Source organism: Rhinopithecus roxellana, chromosome 14 (genome assembly GCF_007565055.1).
Source record: "Rhinopithecus roxellana isolate Shanxi Qingling chromosome 14, ASM756505v1, whole genome shotgun sequence".
Classification (NCBI taxonomy): domain Eukaryota; kingdom Metazoa; phylum Chordata; class Mammalia; order Primates; family Cercopithecidae; genus Rhinopithecus; species Rhinopithecus roxellana.
In genome coordinates this window covers 68,268,811-68,295,279 of record NC_044562.1, presented here as the reverse complement: position 1 = coordinate 68,295,279, position 26,469 = coordinate 68,268,811, and the positions used below count along the sequence as shown (strand labels likewise).

Sequence of the window (26,469 nt, the reverse complement as noted above, 5' to 3'; positions counted from 1 at the left end):
CAATATGAAACATCCGTGTAAACCTAAGCAGCACACATTTATGTAACACAGCATTCTGGAGCAACATTAAACACAGCACTCTCACGGGTATTCTCACTATGTCCCCATATGGAAAGTTGACTCCTTATGGGCTGCTGGTTAGATGCCCTCGCTTGGAGACAGATTAGACACCAGTGGATATGCACATAAGTGTGTATGTATACCTATATGTATGCCATTGAACACACTTGCCCCTCACAGTCACTTTTCCCACCTGAATTCCATTTGTTTTGTGTCTCCTGAGGCCCCTAGGGCAACATTTGAATGTATTATGAGAAACAGCATTGGGCATCACTGACTTTGCAGTTGTTCAGTGTCCTCTCTCTTCTGTCCTCTCTGGCTCACCCACCAGACACATAAACTTTCCTTAGAAAACAGTCATAGGAATAGTTCATGAGAGATTGTATGCCTAAAAATCTTTTTATTATTACCACACATGAAGCTCCCTAGTAATAAGATAAAAGTTTAAAATTAAACCGGGATATTTGATTATAGGCCAATCCTTTATCTAAAACCCTTAGTGCTTGATGCATTTCAGAATTCAAATGTTTTCAGATTTTAGAAAGGTAATACTCTACATATGCCAGGAATTATATAATGCCTCCAGTGGCAGATGTTATATAATGCCACATTGAGGTCTGGGGCAACAACTCTATAATCAGATACATTAACATTCTATAGCAAAACATGTGCATATTCATACTGGTTGGGATAAATAAATGCTATAATTTAAGTTCACATTAGTTCATGTCACATTTTCCCATCAACAAGAATTACAAAATCTTCCAGTTTTCATTGCTTCTTGGATTTCAGGAATTGCAGGTAAGAGACTGTGGACCGTATAAATGTTTACTTAAACTGCTAGAAAGTTATGGATTGGGAAATGGTACCTAAGCAGGTGTTCTCTTGCTTAGGCAAGAAATTTGGAGGGTAGTGTTACTTTAACGGGTGGGCAAAAATATGAGGGAAGGTGCTAGTAAGACTGAGACACAAAGCAGAGCAGAAATGTGGCAGTAATGCACGATGACAAAACTAGGACATGGAAAAGAAAGGCAAGAAGAAGCCACTCAGAATTACCGAATCAAAAAAAAAAAAAAAAAAAAACATAATAACAATAGTACTCATTGATCACCTAAACTCTATACCCAGTATACCCAGTAGTGTGAAAGGCACTTGACATAAATATTTTTTAGCAACCTACCTCAATTTTCAAAAGGAAATTTTAAAAGGATGAATGTATCTTCAGAGTGAGGCAAAACATTTGGTTATCTCACCCTCTTCTCATTGTACCCAAAAGCAAAATATCCATAATGTTATACAGTGCATATGGCACTGTCAGAAACAAACAAAAAAATAAGCTTTGCCTTATGAAGTAAAGATTTCTGTTTTATTTGTATATGCTATAAACTACTTGCATTAGAGGTTCTTTAAAATCAGTTTTAGAAAAAAGTAGCAATATTTTCTGCCATCAAGAGTCAACTGTTTAATTTTAAAATTCATTTTAAAAACAAATGTTCTCAAAAAACAATCATAATATATTGCATTTGCTTGGAGTCTTTCTTATGAGTACACTTCCCAAATAAATACTTTTCTTTAAGCATATTAAAGAACTTTAATATAGCAGAGCATTGACACTACACTTAAGATAAGACTTTGAGTCTATAGAACATTCAGTCTTCAAAGAGCATTTCCTGGGTGCCTTTTGGGGCCTAAATCTGCACTGGGGAAGTGTCCAGGAGGCATTTATGTGAAGAGTGGTCTTTCTACTCACTGAACAAACTAGACTGTAATGTGTGGCTTTTAGTATCTAGAATACAATCACAAAGTCATTTTCTACGTGAAGAAGGAAACTGCATTTTATTTTTGACATACAACATAATTCGGTGAATTCTTCTTTTTTAGCAACCAAAATGGTGCCCTGATGGTTTGATGGAGTTATAGCAGCTTCTAAAAGTAACTTACTATCCTATAAGATGAGTAACACTTCAGGGCTATGATTTTAAAAAAAGCTCCCTATGCATTTTACATCAGGTTCATAAAATAATAGATAAACACCCAGTGTCTACAGGACAAGAGTCTCTGGATTGCAGGTTCACCAGAGCGCAAGCTCTTTAAATGAAGTGGGTTAACATTATTTGTGAGTGCCAGCACACTCAGCCCATTAAAAAGTACAATATCCAGCCCTTCCACCATCTCCAAATTCCATGTAATCAGAAGAGCAAATGTGTTTCACAGCTCGAGAAAAACTGTTTAGTGCCAAGGACATATACCAACCTCACGGTCAGCTGTAACATTCCACAGGGATGTCTAACCCAGAACACTGTCCAACAGCCTCCTTGGCTGTGACACTGTTAAGATGTGAAAGTCAAATGTCTGTGTGAGGAAAGTTGGTCAGTCCAGGTGAAAATACATTCATCCCCCAGTGGAAACTGAACTCACTAATTACCACTCGGCTTGGCTCACTGCTGAAAACCCTTCTCCCTAGATTAGTTTAAAATGGGTAACACTTCTATTCCAGGCAGACACCAAGGTTTTAAATACACCTTTGATGATTTAAATCACTCAGACATGTAAACACTTGCCGTGATTGTCTAAGACTCAGTTTCCACACTGAAAGCTGTATTTGGTTTTCAAAATCTTAAAACCAAGACTTGATGTTAACCAATTCTTATCTTTTAATAGATATAATATGTAAAAGTTTATATTCAAAAGCATTCTTTAAGAAAAAGACAATCTCTCCTTCACTAAAAAAGGGCCAACCACCCCTTTTAACCATTTTATCAAAGTTCCATTCAAACTCTTTTATGTGTCAATCCCTTAGAGTTCTGTACTTAATTCACACCCTTGTATAATCCACACCCTTGTTTGACAGTTTTTAACCACATGTACAGAATATGGAGATGTTCTATAATGACTTTTTCAAGTCTACGTCAGTTGTAGTTTTAGATTTCTGACACCATTGAAGATGGCTGGAGCTCCGTCTCAAATTCAAAGCGGCAGGAAGTGGTTAGAATTGTAACTTGAGACTTGATCCTATTTCCAAATTTCTCTACTCTCCCAAGGAACTTCAATCTCAATAAGCCCTACAATATCAATCTCAATTAAATTTATCTGGGGAGAACAGATAAAGGGTACCAACTCTTATTCTTGCTTTGAAAAATAGTCAGGATTTTGTAAAATACTTGGAAACTAAACAGTGATCAATTCTGAGTAAGACAATGAATGAGAAAAGTGTATCAGTATTCCTTCTACTATATGTATCATCACTGGGTCTGAAGTACTACAAGTAAGAGACAATTCCTGAGTGTTCTTATAAGGACCTGGGACATATACAAAGAAAAGCAGATGCTCTGTTTTCAAAGGTACAATTTGACATATTTTGACCAAGGCCTTTTCCCCTTCTAAGTCTTCATTGTCCCTTCATTAAAAACCATAAGTCATATGGGCTCTATCTGATACATGGATTCTATAATAATTATTCTACGAAAAGAATTTTCTGAACTTACTAATTAAGAGGTTTAAAGAAATAAGTATGTTGTAAATAATTTAACTCACCTACCTCACACTGAAATGATTTACTTATCTAGTGCACTTACTGACAGAAACTCAATGATTTGTTACATTCACCATGGTAATTATATTTTGCAAAAGTCAGATTTCTTGGTTGAATGAAAAATGGCAAATTGATTCATCAAAAATTAAGTAAAAGCAAGCATTTAAAACTATGTGTTTCTACTGAAAAGGTAAAATCATTATTGTACTGATGAATTCTAGCCTTATCTCTAAATCTGTCATACAAACCTAAGGTTGCCTCATTTAACACTTATGTTCATTCCTAATATCTCTTAAAATGGAGATTTTTCCAGACATGGAGCAATATTAATATATTTAAGTACTAATTTTTATTCCTGAAAACTAAAGAAAGATCTCTCCTGCTCTTCCCCCTTCCAAACACCTAACCTCCCCAACCCCTGCCATGTCTCTCCTATACATTCTGCCTAACGCATACAAGGTGCTCAGAAAGTCTATCATATGAGCATACTCTTGCCCCCGCATGCATGTCCACACATCCTCACTCCTTGGTGTGGTATTTCTTCGCTTTCCTTACTCACTAATAAGTTGCATCAGAATGCTGATGTGGGCAAAGGAATGAAGAAACTACCATACTTTCAATATACTCATGGCACCATCTTGTGGTAATTCTTGGTATCGTGTTTTCAAGTTTAATTTTTAAAGTTCTTCAAACATGTCTGGGAAAACACATTTGAGGATAAATTTAACATTTTAAATATGCATGAAATACAATGTGATAAATATGGCCTATGTATTTAAAACCCCACACACATATTTTAAGAGTTATAATATCTATCATTAGTGTCCTGACCCCAGAAGCCATTTAATACCAATAACCGTTTCTTGAATGTAGAATAGGAATGACATTAACAAATCTTTAAGCAGGAGGGGAGAAACAATAACTGAGGATCCTGGGGGTGTCAAAGAACAGCACAGACTATAGCAGCCAAAAAAATAAAATAAAATTATATATAACACTGCAACTGACAACCCATTTTCCAATCCCACTGTCCATTCCCACGTCCAAACTACTACTCCACTTCCTGCTGCAAAATACCCAGGTTTTATCACCCTTATCTTCTCCCCCATCCCAAGCATCCTGACTTTAAAATCTACTCAAACTCAGTTTAAAATTTCTAAGGCCAAATAAAAGATGCCACTTCTTGAATCAAGAGGCAGAGCGTATTTTTCCACCCCTTGAATTTGAGCTGGCATTGTGTCTTAGGCCATTCCTGCTCCTGTAAGAGAATACCACAGACTGATGTGATTTTTTAAATAATAGAAATTTATTTATCACAGTTCTGAAGGCTGAGAAGTCCAAGATCAAGGTATCAGCAGATTTGGTGTCTGGTAAGTGCTTGCTCTCTCCTTCTAAGATGACGCCTTGTTGCTGCATCCTCCAGAGGAAACCAACGCTGTGTCCTCACTTGGTGGAAAAGCAGAAGGAGTAGTCAGCTCTTGAAGCCTCTTTCATAAGAGCACTAATCCCATTCATAATGGTGGCACCCTCATGGCCTAATCACCTCTCAAAGGCACAACCTCTTAAGACTGTCACGTTGGGGTTTAAGTTCTAATGTATGAATTTTAGAGAAACACAAATATTCAAACCATAGCACCTTGTGACTAGCTCTGACCAAAGGAATGCAGTAAGTTGCAGCTGCTGTTCTTGCTGTCTTGCAACACTGCTCTGTGACTGCTGGGTAACAAAGCCTGGCCTAATCTCCTTGAGGAGGAGTCTGCTGGTGAGAATTATCCAGCCTACAGCCAGCAGCAACTGCTAGATATATGTGCAAAGCCATCTAAAACCATCTAACCCAGTTACTCTGTAGCAGCCTGCAGCTCCACAGGTGTTCACCCATGAGTTCAGCACAAGAACCACCTAGCTGAGCCCAGCCCACATTTCTAACCCACAGAATCACAATTAAAGTAAAACACTGTTTTAAATTTTTTTCTGAAAGCTTCTGCCTACCTTTCCAAACTTCTCTTGTGTTTTCTTCTATCAATAATTGCCTTACTCATTTTCAGCCAAATCTCAGGTTTTTAGACACACCAAGTTCTTCCTCAAGTTGAGCTTTTGAGCATTCTCTTCATTCCCTTTGGATCACTTTTCTCTATTCTCTTTGCTTGACTAACTTTTTTTTTTTACGTCTTAAAATTTTAATCTTAAATGAGAATGGATAGCAGAAGGCAGGATGTCAGTCACTAGCCACCCTTCATAGAGAACTAATATAGTCAGTTTTATCTGGACTTGGGAAGCTGTGGATGGGTCATGGAAAAAATAAGCTCTGCAATTGTGTGGTATCCTAGGGAAGCAATACTTAAGTGAGATATCTGGAACTGATGTGGAGGCTCCTAGTTAACATAAACCAGAGTGACAGCAAGAACTCAGAACAACTTAGCTCTGAATTCCAGCAACTACCTGTGACTTTCTTATCTATGTCTTTGCAGCTGTTTTCCCTGTACCTCTGTTCCCGCAGGACCGGAAGACCCCTTTTCCTGTTCTGATTCCTTTCTACCTTTGCAAAGGGATCTTCCTCTTTCCCCCCAAATCATACTTCACTCCAATAATACGAAACTATTTATAGTTTGTTCCTACATGCATCTGTGTTGCCGTTGCCTATACCTGGAATGTTTTTTCTTGAATAATTTGAAACTCATCTTTGAATACTCATCTCAAAGATCACCTCCTCTGGGAAGCCTTCCCTGACCTCCAAAAAGTTAATCATTCCTTTTTCTGTGCCACATCTGCGTTATTTGTAGATCTGCCATTGTTCTTAGCATACCATATTGCAATTCAATTATTTAAATATTTATTGTCTCTTGATACTTAAGATATTGTTTTATTAATCTCTGTAAAATAGGCACTTGGTAATATTTAAAATAAGAAAAATCCCCAAGGTTCTGTTTCCTATTATCTCTAATTATGCTACTAGAAAACTAGGGGGTTGAGGTGGTCATCTTTATTAAAATTTTTAACTGAAATTTTTATCAAGATAATCAGAGATTCACATGCAATTGTAAGAAATAATGGAGTTTTCTTGAACACCTTGCCCAGCTTCTACCCATAGTAAAAAAATTTTAAAGCTATAGAATAATAGTGTAATCAGGATATTGACATTGATCTGATGTACAAATCTTATTCAGATTTCCCCAGTATTACTTGTATTTGTGTGTGTGTGTGTGTGTGTGTGTGTGTGTGTGTGTGTGTGTGTGACCTGTGTAGATTCATGTATCCCCCACCAGGGGTCTCTCATGTTGCAGCTTTGTACCCATATCTACTTCCTTCTTGAAACTCACCCCCATCCCTTACCAACCACTAATTTGTCCTCTACTTCTACAATTTTGCTATTTCAAAAATGTTGTATAAATGGAATCCATACAGTATGTAACCTTTGGGGGCTGGCTTTTTCCACTCAGTATAATTCCCTGAAGATCCATCCAAGTTGTTGCATGTATCAAGGGTTCACTCCTTTTTATTGTTGAGTAGTATTCCTTAGCACAGATGTACCACAGTTTAACAAGTCACCCCCAAAAGATATCCATGTCAAATCCTTAGAACCCCTGAGTGCTATCTTTTTTGCAAAAAGTCTCATTGCAGATGTGATTGTTAGAAATCTTGAGATGAGGAAACAATCCAGGATTATACAGGTGAGCTCTAAACCCAATAGCAAGCATCCTTATGAGACATGGAGAAAGGAGATCTGAAGAAAAGACATAGACATACAGAGCAGAAGATGTCGTGAAAACAGAAGAAGAGACTGGAGTGATGCAGCCACAAGTCTAGGAATTCTGGGGCAGCCACCAGAAGTTTTAAATTTTTATGTTTTTACATTTAAATCTATAATTCATTTTGAGTTAATCTTTTTATATGGTGTCAGATTTAGGCCTAAGTTTTTTGTTTTGTGGCCTACAGCTGTTCAGTTACTCCAGGACTTGAAAAGGTATTCTTCCTCCATTGACTTGCTTTTGTACCTTTATCAAAAAATCAATTGAGTATGTGTGTGTGGATCTATGCCTGGGTTCTCTAGTCTTTTTCATCTCTCTCTCTCTCCAATAAAACTACTGTCTTGATTACTTTAATATATGATAAGCCTCAATATTGGGTAGAGAGATCCCTCCTTTTTTCTTCTTCGTCAAGTTTTAGCTAGCAGCTAAACTAGCTAAAAGGTCTGTGCTTTTTCATATAAATGTTAGCATAATCTTGTCTACATCTACAAAAAGAAATTGCTGAGATTTTGATAGAAATTACATGAAAGTTATAGATCAGTTTAAGGAGAACTGGCATCTTAATCTTGTTGAGTTTTCTAATCCTGATTTATTAAACACATGGGATGTCTCTCCATTTATGTAGGTCTTCAATTTCTTTTCTCAGCATTTTGTAATTTTCAGCATATAGATCCTACACATGTTTTTTAAAGTGTATATCTAAGTATTTCATTGTATTGGGGAGTGATTATAAATGTATTGCATTTTAAAATTTTGATTTCCATATGTTCGTTTTTAGTATATAAATATAATATGTGATTTTTTTTTTTTTTTTTTTGAGACAGTCTCACTCTATCACCCAGTTGGGAGTACAGTGGTGTGATTGCAGCTCACTGCACACTCAACCTCTTGAGCCCAAGCAATCCTCCCACCACAGCCTCCTGAGTAGCTGGGACTACAGAGGTGTGCACCACCATGCCTGGCTTTTTCTTTTTTTTTCAGAGACAGGTTGTGTTTCCCAGGCTGGTCTTGAATTCCTAGGCTCAAGTGATCTTCTTTCCTCAGTCTCTCAAAGTACTGGGATTACAGGCTTTTATTTTTATTTGTTTTTCTTGCCTTAATATAGTGGCTAGAACTTCCAGCACTATGATGAATAAGAGAATTGAGAGTGGACATCCTTCCCCTGCTCTTGGTCTTAGAAGAAAAACATTCAATCTTTCACCATTAAGTATGATGTTACCTGTAGACTTTGTTTAGATGCTTCTATTAAATCAAGATAGTTTCCCTTTATTCCAAGCTTGCTAAAAATGTGTGTTGGGTTTTCTCGAATGCTTTTACTGCATTAATGGATGTGATCATGTGAGTTCTCTTCTTTAACGTGTTGATATGGTAGATTAATTTTTTTTTTTTTTTTTTTTTAAGATATGGAGTCCTGCTCTGTTGCCCAGGCTGGAGTGCAGTGGCGTGATCTCGGCTCACCGCAACCTCTACCTCCCAGGTTCAAGTGATTCTCCTGCCTCAGCCTCCCAACTAGCTGGGATTACAGGCATACGCTACTATGCCCAGCTAATTTTTTAATATTTTTAGTAGAGATGGGGTTTTGCCATGTTGGCCAGGCTGGTCTCGAACTGCTGACCTCAGGTGATCTGCCCACTTTGGCCTCCCAAAGTGCTGGGATTGCAGGCGTGAGCCGCCGTGCCCAGGTGGTAGATTATTAATTTTTAAATGGTGAGCCAGTTTTACATACCTGGAATAAATCCCACTTAGTGATGGTATACAATTCTTTTCATACATTGCTGGATTCAATTTGCTTATGTTTTGTTGAGAATTTTTTACTCTAAGTTTATGATATACTATTCTGTAGGGTTTTTAAAAATAATGTGTTGTCTGATTCGGGTATTAGGATAATTCTAGCCTCATAAAATATGTTGGGAAGTGTTTCCTCTTCTATTTGCTGAAAGCAACTGTATAAAATTGGTGTCAATTTAAAAAATCTTTGGTAGAATTCTCCACTGAAACCACATGAATCCAGAAATTTGTTTTTCAAGTGCTTTGTAACGATAAATTCAGCTTATTTGATGGCTATAGGTCTATTCAGATTGTCTACTTTTAAATTTATGTTTATGTTTATTTATTTTTGAGATGGAGTCTTGGTCTGTCTCCCAGGCTGGAGTGCAATGGCATGATCTTGGCTCACCACAACCTATGCCTCTGGGGTTCAGGTAATTCTCCTGTCTCAATCTCCAGAATAGCTGGAATTACAAGCACATGTCACCACAACAGGTTAATTTTTGTATTTTTAGTAGAGACAGGGTTTCACCATGTTGTCCAGGCTGGTGTAAACATCTGACCTCAAGTGATCTGCCCACCTTGGCCTCCCAAAGTGCTGGGATTACTGGCATGAGCCACCACACCCAGCCCAGATAGTGTATGTTTATTTTAGTTGAATTTTAGTTATTTATGGTTTCTGAAGGACTGGTTCATCCTTCTCACTTGTCAAATTTATGAATATAAGTTTTTAGTATTTGCTTATTATATTTTTAATTGCTGCAAGTTCTGTCATAATATCATGTATCTCATCGGTATCTCCTTCTTTCTTGTCCTCATCAGTCTTGCTAAAAGCTTACAAATTTCATTGCTTTTATTAAAGAACACGCTTTTTGTTTTATGGACTTTTCCTCTGTCGCTTTCCTATTTTCAACTTCACAGATTGTTGGTGTAGGTCTTTATTACTTTCTTCCTTCCATTTGCTTGTGGTTTGGTTTTTCTATTCTTTTCTAGCTTCTTGGTTGGGAACTTACTTGAGAACTTTTTTTCTTTTCAAATATAAGCATTTAAGGCCATAAATTTCCAGCTCTGCACTGCTTTAGCTTCATCCCACATATTTTACTATGTTGTGCTTTCATTTTCATCTAGTTTTTGCTTTGAGACTTCTTCTTTGATTCATAGATTTAAGAGATACATTGTTTAATTTTCCTGTTGTTTTTCTACTACTAATTTCTACTTGATTTCATTATGGTCAGAGAAAATATTGTATACGATTACAGTTCCTTCAGATGCATTAAGGTTTGTGTTATGGTTCAATATATGGTCTATCTTTGTGAATAGTTGTATAGGCACTTGGGAAAAAAAGTGTTCTACTGTTATTAAGTAGAGTTCAATATAAATTAATTAGATCATGTTAGCTGATTGTATTATTCAGACCTTCTAAATTCTTGCTTATTTTGTTTAATAACCCTATCGGTTGCTGAGAGTGGGTCCCCAACTGCAATTGTAAATTTATCCATTTCTTTTTTCTGCTCTATCAGTTATTGCTTCATGTATTTTGAGGCTCTGCTGTCTGGTGTATGAACGTTTAGGATCATTATGTCTTCCTGGTGAGTTGAACATTTTATCAGTACATAATGTCTTGCTCTGTCTCTAGTAAATTTCTTTACTCCCTACTTCATCAGACATTAATATAACTACCCCTGCCTTTATTCTTTAAATTGCTGTTTGCATGATATATTATTTTCCATCCTTTTACTTTCAGCATACCTCTTATTGATTTTGAAGTGAGTTTCTTGTAAGCAGCATATAGTTGGGTTTATTTTTTTAAATGTACTTTTTCTTTTGATTGGTTTATTGAGGCTATTTACATTTAAAGTAATTATTGACGTTAGCCTTTAAGTCTAACATTTTATTATTTGCTTTCTGTTTTTTCCTTTGGCTCTTGGTCCTCTGTTTCTCTCTTCTTTCTGTCCTGTGGCTTACTTGAACACTTATTAGGACTCCATCTTTATTTATTTATATTTTGGTTGTATCTCTTTGTATAGTTTTCATAGTGGTTGCCATTAATATTATAATGATATATGTATGTGACTTATGGCAGACAATTTATTGGTATCAGCATTTAACATCCCTACTTTCAAATATCATTGTTTTTAGCATCACATGCTTGTAATTTGTTTCAGTCATCAAATATGATTTACAAAGCTAATGAAGAAAATGATAACATAACGATTAATTTTATGTGTCAATTTGACTGGGTCACTGGATGTTCAGATATTTGGTTACACATTATTCTGGGTATTTCTTCCTGCCTGACTGCCTTCCACCTGTGACATTATTTTTTTTTTTTCCCTGCCTTCAGACTCAAATTGAAACATCAGCTCCTCTTGGGTCTTCAGCCAGCCAGCCCTCAGGCTAGAACTACACCATCAAATCTTCTGAATCTCATGTTTTTTGGACTTAGGCTGGAATGACACCATTGGCTGTCCTGAGTCTCCAGATATCCTACAGATCTTGAAAATTAGAGGCCTCCATAATTGTGTGAGCTAATTCTCCTTTCTTCTACCGGTTCTGCTTCTCTGGAGAACCCTACCACAGGTAGTTTATTATGTACCATATTTCTATTCTTTCCATTGTTCTTTCTTCTTTCCTTCTCAAAGCTCCAAGATTCATTCTTTTATCATTTCCTTTCTAGTTGAAAAATTTCTTTTAGCCAATATTTAAGGATACACCTGTTAATGATAAATTATGCTGCCTAGTACAAACTCCATCTCATGTGATGATAGATATTTAATTTCAGGCAGTATGAAGTGACTTTCCCCAGAGTTGCATCTAGATTTGGGGTGGGCTGAGGAGGGTACTTATAGGCTTACATGGTTCCAGGGCTCAGGTAGGAGTGTTTATGGCCTGGCTGTCACTTCTGCACATGGACATCTGCTGAGGCATGTTTATTTCTGTCTGATATTTAGTCATTAGTTCCTGCAGGAACTGTGAGGTATTTCTTTGCTGTGTTACATGTAAAACATTATCCTGCCACTGTCCCAGTCCAACAGAAAAGACTATGTCCCTGTGTTTCCCAGGTTCTACAACAGCTTCGGTACTCCCTAAGCCCATAGGAAATCATAAGATTGCCTCAGCTCCACCTGCCCACCCTTGCTAGGGGCCAGGAACACCAGGGTCTTACTGTCTTTGTGGACCGTTCTGTGAGACAGAAACTCACAACTACTTTTTCTGGAAGCCAAGACCCATCTGTGGTTTCTGTTATTTCCACTTACCCCTTGGAACTGGATGGGGAAAGCATTAGGGATCTTGTATATGCAAACTAAGTTACCTCAGCTCTTTTTCTTTCCCCTTTGAGTCTCTCTTTCACAGCCCAGTGTATTCATAAAACATTTGGCTACGGAGACAGTGCTGGGAAAAGGACTTTGCTGCTGCTTATCATAAGTCCCTTGCTCAAGTACACTGATTACACACACACACACACCAGACTGGTTTCAGGTACACTCTAAGAATCTTCCTGTTGTTCTAAAGCTCAGATCTAAAAGTTCTTTTTAAATACCCTGAATACTAAATTTGGCAGAAGAACTTCCAGTGGCTAGGGGTCAGCCACCTTTTATTACTAGAAACATGTCTCAACCATCACCCTGTAGACCCAATTCCCATCCATGCCAACTCCAACACTATAAAACCAACCCAGAAGAGGGGAAGTCACCTCTTAAATTAACAGTTCTTGGGAAGAATATCTACAACACATATTTTTTTCTACAGGGGTGAAATGGGCTTCGATTTTCTTCCCTGTGTTTGTTTTCTGGGGCTGTTGTAACAAAGTACCACAAACTAAGTGGCTTACACAACAGAAATTTATCATCTTATAGTTCTAGAGGCTAGAAGTAAAAAAAAAAAAAATCAATGTGTTACTTGGGTTGGTTCCTTCTGAGGGCTGTGAGGGAAGGATCTATTCCAGGACTCTCTCCTTGGCTTGTAGATGGCTGTCTTCTCCCTGTATCTCTTCTCACATCATCTTCCCTCTCTGTGCATATCTGTCTGTGTCCAAATTTCTGGTTTTTTTGTAAGCATATCAGTCACATAGGATTACAGCCCACCCTAATGACTTCATTCCTCTGTAAAGACCCTCACTCTAAATAAGGTCATATTCTGAGGTACTGGGGGTTAGAATTCCAATATAACTTTTTTTATTTTGTGGAGAAACACAATTCAACCCTTAATACTCTCTGAAGCCAAGTGATGGGCAAAAAAGGAAGACCGGCATTTTGTTTCTTGTTTAAGTGCCTGCTTTGTCAGTGGGCTTGCCAGCCTTCCCTGTGCTACCTGAGCAGGAAAGAAAGCCCCCCACAGTCCACTCCACCTGTACTTGCTTGGGCCCCAGTAGTTTCAGGTTTTCAAGAGGAATGTTCATTCTCAGATGGATTCTGACCTCAATCCCCAAGTATTGATGCATATGAGCACAGAGGACACAATCTTGTCAGGACTACCATAGTATGGAAGAAAGAGGCACATACAGTCAAGGAATGAAGGTTTTTGCTAACAACTATGAGCAAGCTGGAAGATGCAGCTATCTCACAAAGGACTCTCAATGCCTAAGGAACCACCTGGGGGATCCCTTCATCCACAGGGTCTGTTAGGAGGATGTATGAGCCACAGAGACAGCCAAAATAGTAGCCAGCAATTAAGAACAGTATTGCCACCTTGCGGAGGCTGTCAGGTAAGATAAATCTCCGCCTTTTCATCCTTCTGTTTTCCCACCACTAGGCTGAAGAGCAGGCTGAGGCAGGGGCAGGGTAGAAGCTCATGTGCCCAGCCCTCCACTCAAAGTTCTAGAGTCCATCTAGACAAATCTTAATTTGGCAATAAAATGTTGTTTTCATAAATAGAGTTGAATCTTCTAAATCAAAGAATCTTTCTGAATATACAAAAGTGAAAAGCCATGAGTTGAGAGAGTGTTAAGAGAGCTGCTACCCAGCGAAACACAAATTTGACAGATCAAAAGTGAGGAAAGTGACCGAAAAAAATGAAATGATGTCAGGCTTGAACCTCATTAAGTGAAGACTCTAAATAGTAGATAGTGTACACATGCACACATGATAGCACTAGGTATATTCTGCTTTAGTTCCTGCTGTTTCACTTAGCATTATATCACGGACAATTTCTCCTATCATGAGATATTCTACAGAAATATAATTTTTGGCCGGGCGCAGTGGCTCAAGCCTGTAATCCCAGCACTTTGGGAGGCCGAGACGGGCGGATCACGAGGTCAGGAGATCGAGACCATCCTGGCTAACACAGTGAAACCCCGTGTCTACTAAAAAATACCAAAAAAAAACTAGCCGGGCGAGGTGGCGGGCGCCTGTAGTCCCAGCTACTCGGGAGGCTGAGGCAGGAGAATGGCGTGAACCCGGGAGATGGAGCTTGCAGTGAGCTGAGATCCGGCCACTGCACTCCAGCCTGGGTGACAGAGCGAGACTCCGTCTCAGAAAAAAAAAAAAAAGAAATATAATTTTTAATGACTATGGTATTCATAGACATTTACACTCTAACAGATGCAATTCAAACTTTTACTCAGGCTATTTGTGCTCTAACTTAGGTATCAGTTTTGAACCTAACACTAAATATATATATATAATGTACAATATTATTAATTAATAATATATATTATATATATAATATAATATATATTTTTCTCTGTGGGGTGAAATGGGCTTTGATTTGTTATACATTATATATTATGGGTGAAATGGGCTTTGATTTGTTATACATTATATATTATTAATTAATAATATAATATTATACATTATATGTGTGTGTGTATATATATATATATATATATATTTTTTTTTTTTACTTTTTTTGAGATGGAGTCTCACTCTGTTGCCCAGGTTGGAGTGCAGTGGCACAATCTTGGCTCAATGCAACCTCCACCTCCTGGGTTCAAGCAATTTTCCTGCTTCAGCCTCCTGAGCAGCTGGGATTACAGGTGTGTGCCACCATGCCTGGCTAATTTTTGTAATTTTAGTAGATACAGGGTTTCACCATGTTGCCCAGGCTGGTCTTGAACTCCTGGCCTCAAGCAATCCACCTGCCTCGGCCTCCCAAAGTGCTGGGATTACAGGCGTGAGCCACTGCGCCCAGCCGTAACACTAACTATATTTTTAATATATAACTATAGGTAAATCAATACGCCTTGGAATAATTATAATTATCATAATGAATAGAAAATGGAAAAATAGTTTTCTACTAAGTGTGTATCTTATATCCTGTAAGCCCCTTTACTTTCTTTCACAGCATGTTAAATATTGACTGAAGAAAATAATTTAATGACATTAAATCATCAACGGAGTAAAAAGTAGTTAGATTTGGCTTGAAACACAAAAATTATTTATTTACAGCACACCAAGAAACATGCAACAGCACTGAGTGAAATTCCAACAAATGTTTTCTCTGTATCATCTCACTTCAAGCTGGGGCTTCATTACAGAACAAACCCTTGCTTGAGCAGGATTTGGAGCTCTTCCCCCACATTTGGGAGGAGGCTTATCTTGGCCTCCCACCTCAAACCTTGGGAGGAAGCCCGCCTTTTGTAGAAATCTTCATCATGGATAACGATAAATTTCACATTTTTCTTTAACTCTGTCACAGTGAAGTTACCCAATGACCAGCAATGTAGAGGAGGAGGGGCTGCGCAAGAATAACATAAAAGATGTGAAAGATTGTTTAGAATTCAGGGCAGAGGCAGAAATGCAAAAATTCCTGAGCTTCTGCCTCTATCCAGCCCACAAGGAAAGGGTGAGAGGCAAGTGAAAGCGATAGATGATGGTGCTGGATTTCAGAGGGAAGCCTTGTTGGTTTTGGCAATGCCTGTTCCTATTGTTAGAACACCCCGCACACTGCTGGCAACTCTCTAAAAGAATATGACAAGTTTAACATGCAAGATTAATGCTCCTCTCCTGCATCATAGGATGTTATAAATAAAGCTGTAGCTTTTTATACACTATCAAATGGTATGCCACCCAATAGAAAGCAGATAAAGGAAACCCAAGAAAGCTAATTTTAAGAGAGGGAAAAAATGACATCACTGATGCATTTTAAACACATTTCAAAATACATTCAGAAGTGTTCACACATTGTGGGGATACAGGAAGTCTCTGGCCCCCATATACAAATTGCACACATGTGTGTACATGTGTATGTGCCAGTGTATGTCAGTGGGTGTAACAAATATTTCGAGAGGTGACAAACAGTTCATGGATTTTACCTGTAGGAGAAAGAGTACATGTTATCATGGTGGCCCAGTTTTAAGGTAAAAATTAAGTCTTGTTCTAAATCCTTCATTTTCCAGACCAGGACCATCTCTCCCCACGGCACACGGAACCCGGGACCCTGCCTCCTACCTGTGCTGCTGTTGCTGCTGGGGTTGGCCTGGGCGGGCGGTGGGGGCTGCCCATCACTCAGCTGCTTCACTCGTTTGCGGTGGGATTTACCGTTGGAATGCACCTGAGCCTGGGCTGCAGAGTTCAGCTGGATGTTGCACACCTCACAGAAGGAGAAAAGAATTTTCTTTTTCTCTTTGCTCAACTGTTCCTCAGGCCTGTCGTTCTTTATCCCCTTTTCTTCAAAGCCCCGTAGAAAATTTGCCATATTCATGATTCCATCTTCAAGATGGTTGTCAGGACTTAAGGAGTACCTCATGCCTGATAATCAAAACAAGTACAAGTGCTTCTGAAATTATATAACCCTTCTTATTTTCTAGTATGATTACAATTCATCTTTAATGGTTTAAGCTAAAGTTGCCCAGCTACCCAGTGGTTACTCCTAGAAAAATAATCATCAGAAGTACCTAAGTAAGCAAGTATGGTCTTTGAAAGTGAGTTCCTTGTGCCTGGGGGTTTTTAAACAGAAGTTCCTTTTGCCTGGAGCCCTTTTACCCCATCCTTGCCCGTCTTCTCATCATGTCCCACCCTCTTTACTCTTTTAACTTCCCACCCATGAGATCTCCACTGGCAAATTACCTTCTTCATGAAACCCTTTCTGACCCTGGACACAAGGCAAGATCTGGTTATATGCTCACATTGTGCTATGTGACACCTATCAGAGTATGCATTTCTTAGGTAACTGTGCAATTACTTGGCTTATGTCTGTCTCCCCATTACAGTATAAGCTCTATGAGGACAGTCACTTCATCTCTGGATATCCCTTAGGCCTACAACTGCACCTTTTACATAATAGGCATTCAAATTTTATTGAAGAAAGGAATAAATGATGTTATGAATCTGGGATTGTGAAAATGTTCATGTGTAGACACAAATGTATACACAATCAGTATATGCCTAGGCATATACAAACAGATACATGCCTTCACTGCAGGGGAGGTAACAAAGAACAAAACACCATATGTCTGCAGCTTACATTGGGTTGTGTTCTAAACGTCCCTTGATAAGTCAGCCAACAGGAATTTGGACATATTTTCTTATCCTTGTAGTGAAACAAGTTGTTTTTCGGTTTCCAGGTTAGCCCATTAACATCAATTTAATATTTGATGGAGTTGAAATGTAGAACATCTGAAATACAAAATAATATAAAATTTTAGTAAACTGGTAATTGAAAAAGAATAAAATAGAATAAGACATAATTTTGTATATTTTTAAGTATTGATATTTTCTTCATTTGTTTAGATAAAAGTACAGAGGTAGATTACAGACTAAGGGAAGATTCTAAAGGGATTTTCAAAACTTTGAGACCCTTGGTTGATGAAGATTGTCTTGACATTTTTTTTCAGTGCCCTTTTATGTAATTTTTCATTTTAGTTACTACCAGGAATACCAGCATTTTCAAAATTATCAGTGGGATTATAACAATGTTTTGGTTTACAATTTGAATAAATAAAAAGACATTTCCCAAAAAGAAAGGGGAGGGGAATTTGGCAAAAATTAAGGGAAAACGGTATGTGTGAGGAAGAATGGCTGAGGTGGCAGTGCTGTGCCATAAGAGATGAAGAGTTTATATGAAGGAAGGATCGTGGCTTGTAACGGACTTCTGCTCATAGAACAAACAAAGCAAGGCATTGGCTTTCAACAGTCCTTTTGATCCAAGTTGTCTCGGAGCGCTAAGAAAAGGAATGAGCTACTAGAGACAAGTCCATATTTGGAGTGTTCACAAGTAGGATGTTTAAAATTCAGAAAAGGCATGACCATAAAACCAGATATTGATTCTAATGTACAGTATGCCAAAAAATCTCCCTATTCATACCCATACATCCAATTATGAAGGTTGTTTGAACACTGTTAATTTCGATATGCAAAACCTACTTGTCCCTTTTAATACTCTAACCTGATAATGCCATTTTAAGGAACTCTCTTACACAAAATTTTCCAAGTCAATCTATTCCTTTTAGCTCTGGCCTTAAAGTCTGCTCAGACTATGCAGAAATCAGGTTTAAGCAGTTCCTGTAGCTAAGCTACAGAAAATAATTCAGCTATAATTGAAATGGGGTTTGAACTGCACATAAATATTTTTTCTTTTATTCCTTAAACCTAAGATATTATGTTATCACAAAGTCACTTTTCTCATACAACTTAAGAAAATATCAGTGCCATATTAGTTATGTTCAAATATCTATATCTTCTCTTAAAATATTAAAACACATAATAAAAAACATAATAAGAATTAGTTGAAATAAGTAAGTGATTTTTAAAATGAGCTCATTACTAACATTTTGCCCTGTCTAGAAAACTAATCCACTGTGAAACATAAGAAAAGCCAATAACGTTTAACCTTGCAGAACGAGGCCAGGCACCATCGTACTCAATCATTGAAACCTAAGTTTATATTTCAACTCAAGTAAGCAAGATCCTTGACTCAGCGGAGAACTGTTGACACTTTCATCTGACAGTTTAACCTTTGGAGGTGCCCAGGCTTGTCCATATTGCAAACTAACACATAGTATTTCACAGACACGGGACATACATCATAATGTTCCTACGACTCTTTTGTTTGCATTATCTTATAAAAAATAAAGCCATGTTACCTGTGCTTTTATGATTGTCATTTATCCTGGAAAGTATTCTACTTTTGATTTATTTAAATATACATATTTTAAGTTGGAAGAAAGAAATCTTTCATATAAAATAAATGGCTCTTCTAGAATTCTGTAACCTTTCAGCGTACCAGCATCTTTCATAACCTTTCAGCTGTATTTTACCTTCTCCAAGAGTTACTTTCACAAGTGATCTCCCAAACCTCCAACATCGCATTCACGGGCCACTCTAGAAAAGATCCAATGCCTGGGGGTGGGGTATGCATTCTGTTCACCAAATCCCAATTTATTAGTCCTAGTTCTGCCTTCACACTACCTTTTCTCTCAGGGGAAAAATAAGGTTAGCTTCTGCTAAAAGCCACTTGCAACCAAAGTATATTTAGCTGCAGAGGTCTTGGGGAAAAGACCTAGAGGTGGCAGAGAGGCAAGCTATCAGTCTCAGCATCCACTTTTGGCCTAAGATGATATAATTTCTAGGCTTATAATATGTGTGAATGTGATAACATTTATAATGTCAGCTTTCTCGCTAAGGGGAAAGTAACAGTGAGTTTAAATGGAAGAAGAGAGAAAAATCTCACTTTCTATTTTAAAGTTTTTCATCAGACTATCTTAATTACACATTTCACTTGAGTGGGAGAGAAGGACTTTCGGGGGTGTCTGATTTTAAACAGAGCAGTGGGCAGCACTGTGCTTTGGACTGCCAGGAATGACTGTAAGAAAAGTCAGGAAAACTGAACCAAAAATTCTATGCTTTTTTTGTATTATTTTGCCAGATTAGATGACCAACAACTTAACATTTGTAAGAGAATAAGATATTTTAGTGCAGGCAAAAGAATGAGAAAAGGTTGGTTCTTGAGTTGCTGCTTTTGGAGAAAAGAGCTGATGAATTCAAACTGGACAGTCAGGGAATATCCAAAGGAGTGATTTTAAATCACTAGGAGGAAATCCATCAGGAAATTTTCCAATGTTACAACTTTCCCTAGGATTTTCCCTGACCTGCATTGTTATCCAATTGTTTTCTATAATTATTTGAAAAAAAAAATGACACTGATCTGGGGGTAAAGACATCTCTGTTGCACATGTACAGTAATACATCCTTTGACTCAGAGTGGCCTCATCAGATGGAGAACAAGTTAAGAGACTGCCTCCCCTTCTATGTAAGTGTGAAAAGGCTCATTCTCCAACTCAAGTCAATCAGTTTTATCCACTTCCCATAATTCCTTAACCCCTAACAACTTGGCTTACAACTCCTTTCCACAGGTAGTGCTTGTCTTTGCAAAGTCACTATAAACACTTCTAATTGCCAAATCCAAGATGGCCGTTTCCTTACTCCCCACTTTCCCTGATGTCCTCGTGATGCTCCCTTGCCAGGGTCTCTTCCCACCTCTGCATTCCTGAGGCATCGTGTTCACAAAGTTAGCACAACACACAATTCTTATATTATTGGTTTTATTATTTATATAGTTTTATGATATGTATATGGTTTTACTTATTCACTCGCTCATTTCAGTATATTGTTACAGACTAGGTAGGCAGAGGGCAGGATGCCAGGGAGAAAACAGTGAACATGGTCAAGGAGATGTCTGAGAGGACCAAACAATCCAATGAGAAATACAGAGGAGAAAACAAGGAAGTTACAACAAAGTACAATAAATTCTTTGGAAAGGTATACATTTTCTTCCCTTGCTAGATTTCAAGCTCCTTGAGTATAAAAACTATGTTTTATTCATCTTTGTATCCTCAGCATCTCAGATTGCATTTTGTATAAAATAGGCACTTAATAAATGTTGGCTGCATAAATGAACACACTGTATTTGCGTGGGAGGGTGTGAGGTGAGCGGGGTGGGAGGTGAGTGTGATGTGTGTGTATATGTGTTTTATGTGTTTGTGGCTTGTGGTATATGTGATGTGTAGTTTGTGTGTGGGGTGTGTGTGGTATGTACTGGGGTGTATAGGTGTGGAGTGTGTGTGATATGTGTGTGGTCTGTGTGTGGTATATGTGAGTGTGATGTGTATAAGTGTAGTGTGCATGGCGTGTGAAGGATGTGTGGTGTGTGGGGGGATGTATGGGGAGTGTAGGAGGTATATGGGTATAGTGGAGGGTGTGTGTGGTATATGTAGCGTGTGTAGTATGTGTGTGGTATGGGCGTGGGGTGTATGTGTGTGTAGCATTGGTTGTGAACACAGTAATGAAGGTCAATATTTTCTTTCTTTTTTTTTTTGTTTTGAAACAGAGTCTTGCTGTGTCGCCCAGGTTGGAATGCAGTGGTACCATCTTGGCCCACTGCAACCTCCACCTCCTGGGTTCAAGTGATTCTCCTGCCTCAGCCTCCTGAGCACCTGGGACTACAGGCACACATCACCACACCCAGCTAATTTTTGTATTTTTAGTAGAGACAGGGTTCCACAATGTTGGCCAGGATGGTCTCGATCTCCTGACCTTGTGATCCACCTGCCTCGGCCTCCTAAAGTGCTGGGATGACAGGCATGAGCCACTGTACCCAGCCAAGGTCAATGTTTTCTAATTATTTTAGCTTGTATGTGGGCTAAGCACACAGGTGTTTGCATTCTGAGATTAGGAATGGTAATAACGGTGTGCTCCCCAAGGAAAAAGCATCATCACTCATCTGCAAACTAAAATCCCAACTGTTTAGGACAGTCTTTCATCCTGTAATTAAAAATAAGGCTTAAAGTTCAAATTCTGACAAAACATGGGTATATTGTGTCAGCATCCATGTGACATTAGCTCTTTCCTGCAACCAACTTTCTCAGGCAATGGAACATGGGGTATTTTGGGAAAGTTTGGGGAATACTTTGTGAAAATTAAAACACATAGATGGAGAAGATATAGGGCTCTGGCACTGCTTTTTACCCGTTTAACTATGTTGAAATGCCGGTACTGCCTTCTGAACTTGTACGCATAGGGAGGCAAAAAGTTGAGTTCTGAGTACCAGACTACAAACAATTCCTTTCCCCAAAATACAGTTTCGGAGAAAACTAGGAGAATATTCGGAGAAAACTAGAGAATGTTCATTTCACTGAATGTATTGGTATATTTCATAATAGGATTCAGATATGAGAGGCTATATTTGATCAAATTCAACTAATCATTTATTAAACACTGATTATAGACAATACGCTATACTTGGCCCTATGGTTAAAGAAATGTATAAAATTAAGAATCTTAAACAATAAAAAGCTTGTGATACACTAGAAGAGGCAATCCTTCTGCTACTCATTGTTTAGGAGAGTGACTATGGAGAACTCTCTGCATAACAGTCCCCAAAATACTTTGAACTTTTTACATTTGAATGAAGTTATTGCTTAGTAATTGATTTCACTAGACAGTTTTTTGGTCTCATTTTTTCCCCAAGTACTTACTGGCACTTTGTTGAGTACTAGTGAAATAGATTTTAATTGGGGTGCTCTGGTCTAGTGTGAATCCCAAGAGATTGGGATTATTTGACATCAATGGCTGAGTCAGAAAAACTGACATTTAAATGTTCCTAGCAGTTTGTTTCCCTTGCAGAAAAATTTTGAACTCAGCTTTGGAGGCGCACTACATCTTTATTTTGGAAAAAGCATCTTAGAGGATCTTCATATTATGTAAAGGTAAAGCATAGACTCTATTCTGCAATGGAAGCTCTGGAGATAATACAGCTCCAAGGAACTTAATCTGCTTTCCACAATCATATAAAAGGTTGTCTTCACTGTGACACAGCTGCATCTCTACAAATTATCTTTTCTTTCATAAAATATTTCTTTCCTGCAAGTGGATTTAAATTGTATTGCCCCTGAAAGTTTTTGTTAGATACTGGGAGATGAATGTGTTCAAGTAGTTAACTACAGGAGATCAGTGGGGACTGGAAGCTGCAAGAACATGAACACATCTTACTTCCAAAAGAACAGCCTGGAACTGTTGAAGCTTGAACTGGACTATATTGCATGGACCCCATATTTGGGGTCATTCCTGATTGAATAAACCCAGCTTTGGAGAAAGTACTGATGTTGTTCTGAATTATCCTAAGAACTAAAGAGAAAGATCACACATTTGTAGAAGGGTGCGAGAAGGAAGAGATGTTTTCACTGTCAGTCTTACCAGAAGATTGACAGGGGGCAGGAAATGGACACTGAGAGGTATGAGACTGTGACTGTCTCTGGGCCTGAGGGAACAGGAGGCCTAGGATCTAGACATGTGAATCTTGTTCCAGGCCTTCCTGCTGTGGAAGGGTAAGCTGACCCTTGAAATGGGGTGACGGGCCTGAGACCGGGCAGAGAAGATTTTACACAATACAAAACACCTGAGGAGGGTTTTGGTCCATGAACTCAGGGAACCCCCATATCTATTTACAATTGTTGAATTATCCTCTTGTATAACATCCTGCACCTTTTTAAAAAATCTTCAAACCATCAGTGAAGTCATGCAAACATCACAATTGATCTTCCTATTACTGTGGGGAATTGTGCAAGAGTCTGGGATGGCATCTGGGGTGAAAGCCATATATGGAAGAGTAGAACAATGGGCTGAGGGATGCTGGTGACCAACGACAAGGAAGTTAGTGGTCCAAAACCACACAGCTGGTTAAGATGTTGAACAAAAACTGGCTTGGGATATCTCAGGGGCTCAAAAAATGCTCAGGACGGGAAACAGATAAAACATTGGAATTCTTGCAGCTAGTAGGGGAGATATTTGAACTATTTTTTGAATTAGGTAATATGATGGGCAAACAGGTTGGGACATTTATGTTACCTAAATGTAAAGAAGATAAGGCTACTTTATTCTCACTTATTATTGTAGATCCAAAGCCAGTCAGATATCTAGCACTTATAAGGTTCTCCATAAATCTTTGACAAAATAAAGTAAGTGTTATGATTAATTCAGCTACAGTTCAGCTTCAGCCAAAAGCTGATAGTTAATTTGTTCCTGGCCTTCAGAAGAGCCAACTGTTCAATACCTATGTAAATCAGTATCTTTTCCGGCATACTTGTTCATCAAAGTATCTCAAGTTATGGTCACATACAAATAGCATAATGATGACAATAATGAGAACAAGGAATGGATTTTATTTTTAACGCAAGAATATCAATTGTATATGTATATTTCAGATAAAACTAGAATTGAAAGTATTATTTTATGCTTACGACATTGAGACTCTATCGATAGAAGGAAAAGAATTTCTTCTTACAAGCATAAAATGTCACAATAATTAACATGAAAGCTGTTAATTTCATGAAAAACAACTACAAAATTTCTTAATTAGTTAAATAGAAAAATAAATTGACAGCTAAATGTAGCACTAGCTAAGTAACTATGGACAAAACATATACATACTTTGAAATACACGTATCTATAAACAAATACTATTAGGATGGAAATTAGATTATGCTATAACTCGAATCTTTGTAATGATATTAAATAAATACTTAAGCACTATTTTTTTAATTTCATGAAGGCATGAACTTTTCTAGGAAAAAATGGAATCTATTTGAGAATTATTCTCATCTTTTAAAGATGAATTAAAAGCAAAAAACCAGCTTTGCTACCTCTAAATAAATTATTACCTCAAATAGATAATTAAGTAATACTTAACTCATAATTTTTACTTCCTCATATCAAGAGGCTTTTTATTTATTTATTTATTTTGGAGGGGGGAGCGGGGATGCATGCTTGCTCTGTTGCCCAGGCTGGCAGGCAGTGGCACGATCTAGGCATGCTGCAACCTCTGCCTCCTGGGTTCAAGCAATTCTCCCACTTCAGCCTCGCAAGTAGCTGGAATTGCAGGTATGTGCCACCATGCCCAGCTAATTTTTGTATTTTTAGTGGAGACAGGGTTTCACCATGTTGTCCGGGCTGGTCTCAAACACCTGAGTTCAAGTGATCCGCCTGCCTCATCCTCCCTAAGTGTCAAGAGTTATTTTTAATCATAGAATTGGGCTTTATTCTTAGTCAAATACTGATTTTAACAGTTAGCTTTTGGTATTCAACCAAAATGTGTATGCAGTATACCTCTAACTACGAGAAAGAACAATCTTTATTGACTGGGCTCCATAGTCTTCTTTATATGAGGAAGTCTAGATTCCATTCTCCCTCTGCCCTGCAGGGCACTGTTATACAGCATGAAACAGCAGCAGAGCACAATACAGCAAACTGCAAAATATAACCAACATAAAAACCTGGGCAAGGGCAGATCTTGCAGCTCTGTTCCTCCTACTACGATTGCCAGGGCTGGAGTGCAACCATATACACTTTCCTAAGAGGGTCCTGGAAGCACTCCACCAAGTCAATAGCTGAGTCTTCCTGGGAGGTAGGACTGAGCTCTCCTACCTGCTATGGAACATTTTAGGGGTGGAAAGGAACACACGCAATTGAACGGATGGATTCTTACAAGACAGACCCATCCATCGAGGAAGTGATATTTTCAGTTCACTGACTTCTCAGGTCATCTTTACAAGTTTACAAACAAGAATGGTATTCTCTGGATTTTGCTTTGTGGGAAAGTATAGGTAGAGTCAATCAAAGAGAACACATTACATAGTCTAGTTTTATTTCCAGTCATAATTTCTATATGGTCCATCTAAACACATTTTTGAAATTATTGCATTTTTATTTATTATAAAAGTAATTTATATCATTCTAGAAATTCTGGAGAATACAAAGAACAGAAAAAAGATTGGAGAAAAATCTTCCATATTCCTACCTAAGTGAACCACAGTTTGTTACATGTGCATAACAACAAAAAAAAGTGAACCAAAAACATTATATGTTTACTTCTGGTCTTTTTCATTTATAATTGATACACAATAATCATTCATGTTTATTTCTAGCCTTTTAAATGTGCATATGGTTTTCACAGAGTTCCGGTTAAATAACAGACTTGTTAAGAGTTGAAATACATAAATGTATTATGACTGAGCTCTTAAATTGATTATATTCAACTACAATTTCATTAACAAGAAGTTGATGATCTGTTTTCCTCTTGTATGGATCAAATGCAACTGTAACCAGTATTCTAAAAACCATAGTGCTGTAACAGGGGTTGCCTTGGTCAGGGCGGTCAGACAAGATGTGACGATGGTGAAACTAAGAGCTAAAGAATGAAGAGCAGTAGAGGGAAAAACACTGCAGGCAAAGGAGATCCTATGTACAAAGGTCCACAAGCGAGATGAAAGATGGCAGGTGTGACAAACTAAAAGCAGCTCAGTCCATCTAGAGCGGAGAGAGCAGGGCAGAATGAGATGTGAAATAAAGCTGCAGAGCAGAGCAGGGGCCGGCCGTTCATGCAGGCCTTTGCAGGCCGATGTGAGCTGTCAGTCTAGGGAAAGTGCAGAAGTGC

The 26,469-nt window shown here is 38.1% G+C and overlaps 1 protein-coding gene across 4 annotated transcripts in view; it reads right to left on the bottom strand.

Moving 5' to 3' along the window:
* ZNF385B (zinc finger protein 385B) overlaps positions 1–26,469 on the bottom strand; it is a 446,640-nt gene that overhangs the window by 335,839 nt on the left and 84,332 nt on the right. For 2 of the 4 annotated variants that reach the window (XM_030917001.1, XM_030917002.1), the window contains exons 2-3: positions 17,509–17,660; positions 16,494–16,793 (exon numbers count right to left, since the gene is read on the bottom strand). In XM_030917001.1, coding sequence (XP_030772861.1) covers positions 16,494–16,791 — 298 coding nt within the window. In that variant the 5' untranslated portion in view covers positions 16,792–16,793; positions 17,509–17,660. Of the gene's footprint in view, positions 1–16,493; positions 16,794–17,508; positions 17,661–26,469 lie in introns of those variants that run through there. The other 2 variants (XM_030917005.1, XM_030917006.1) reach the window with 2 other exon arrangements.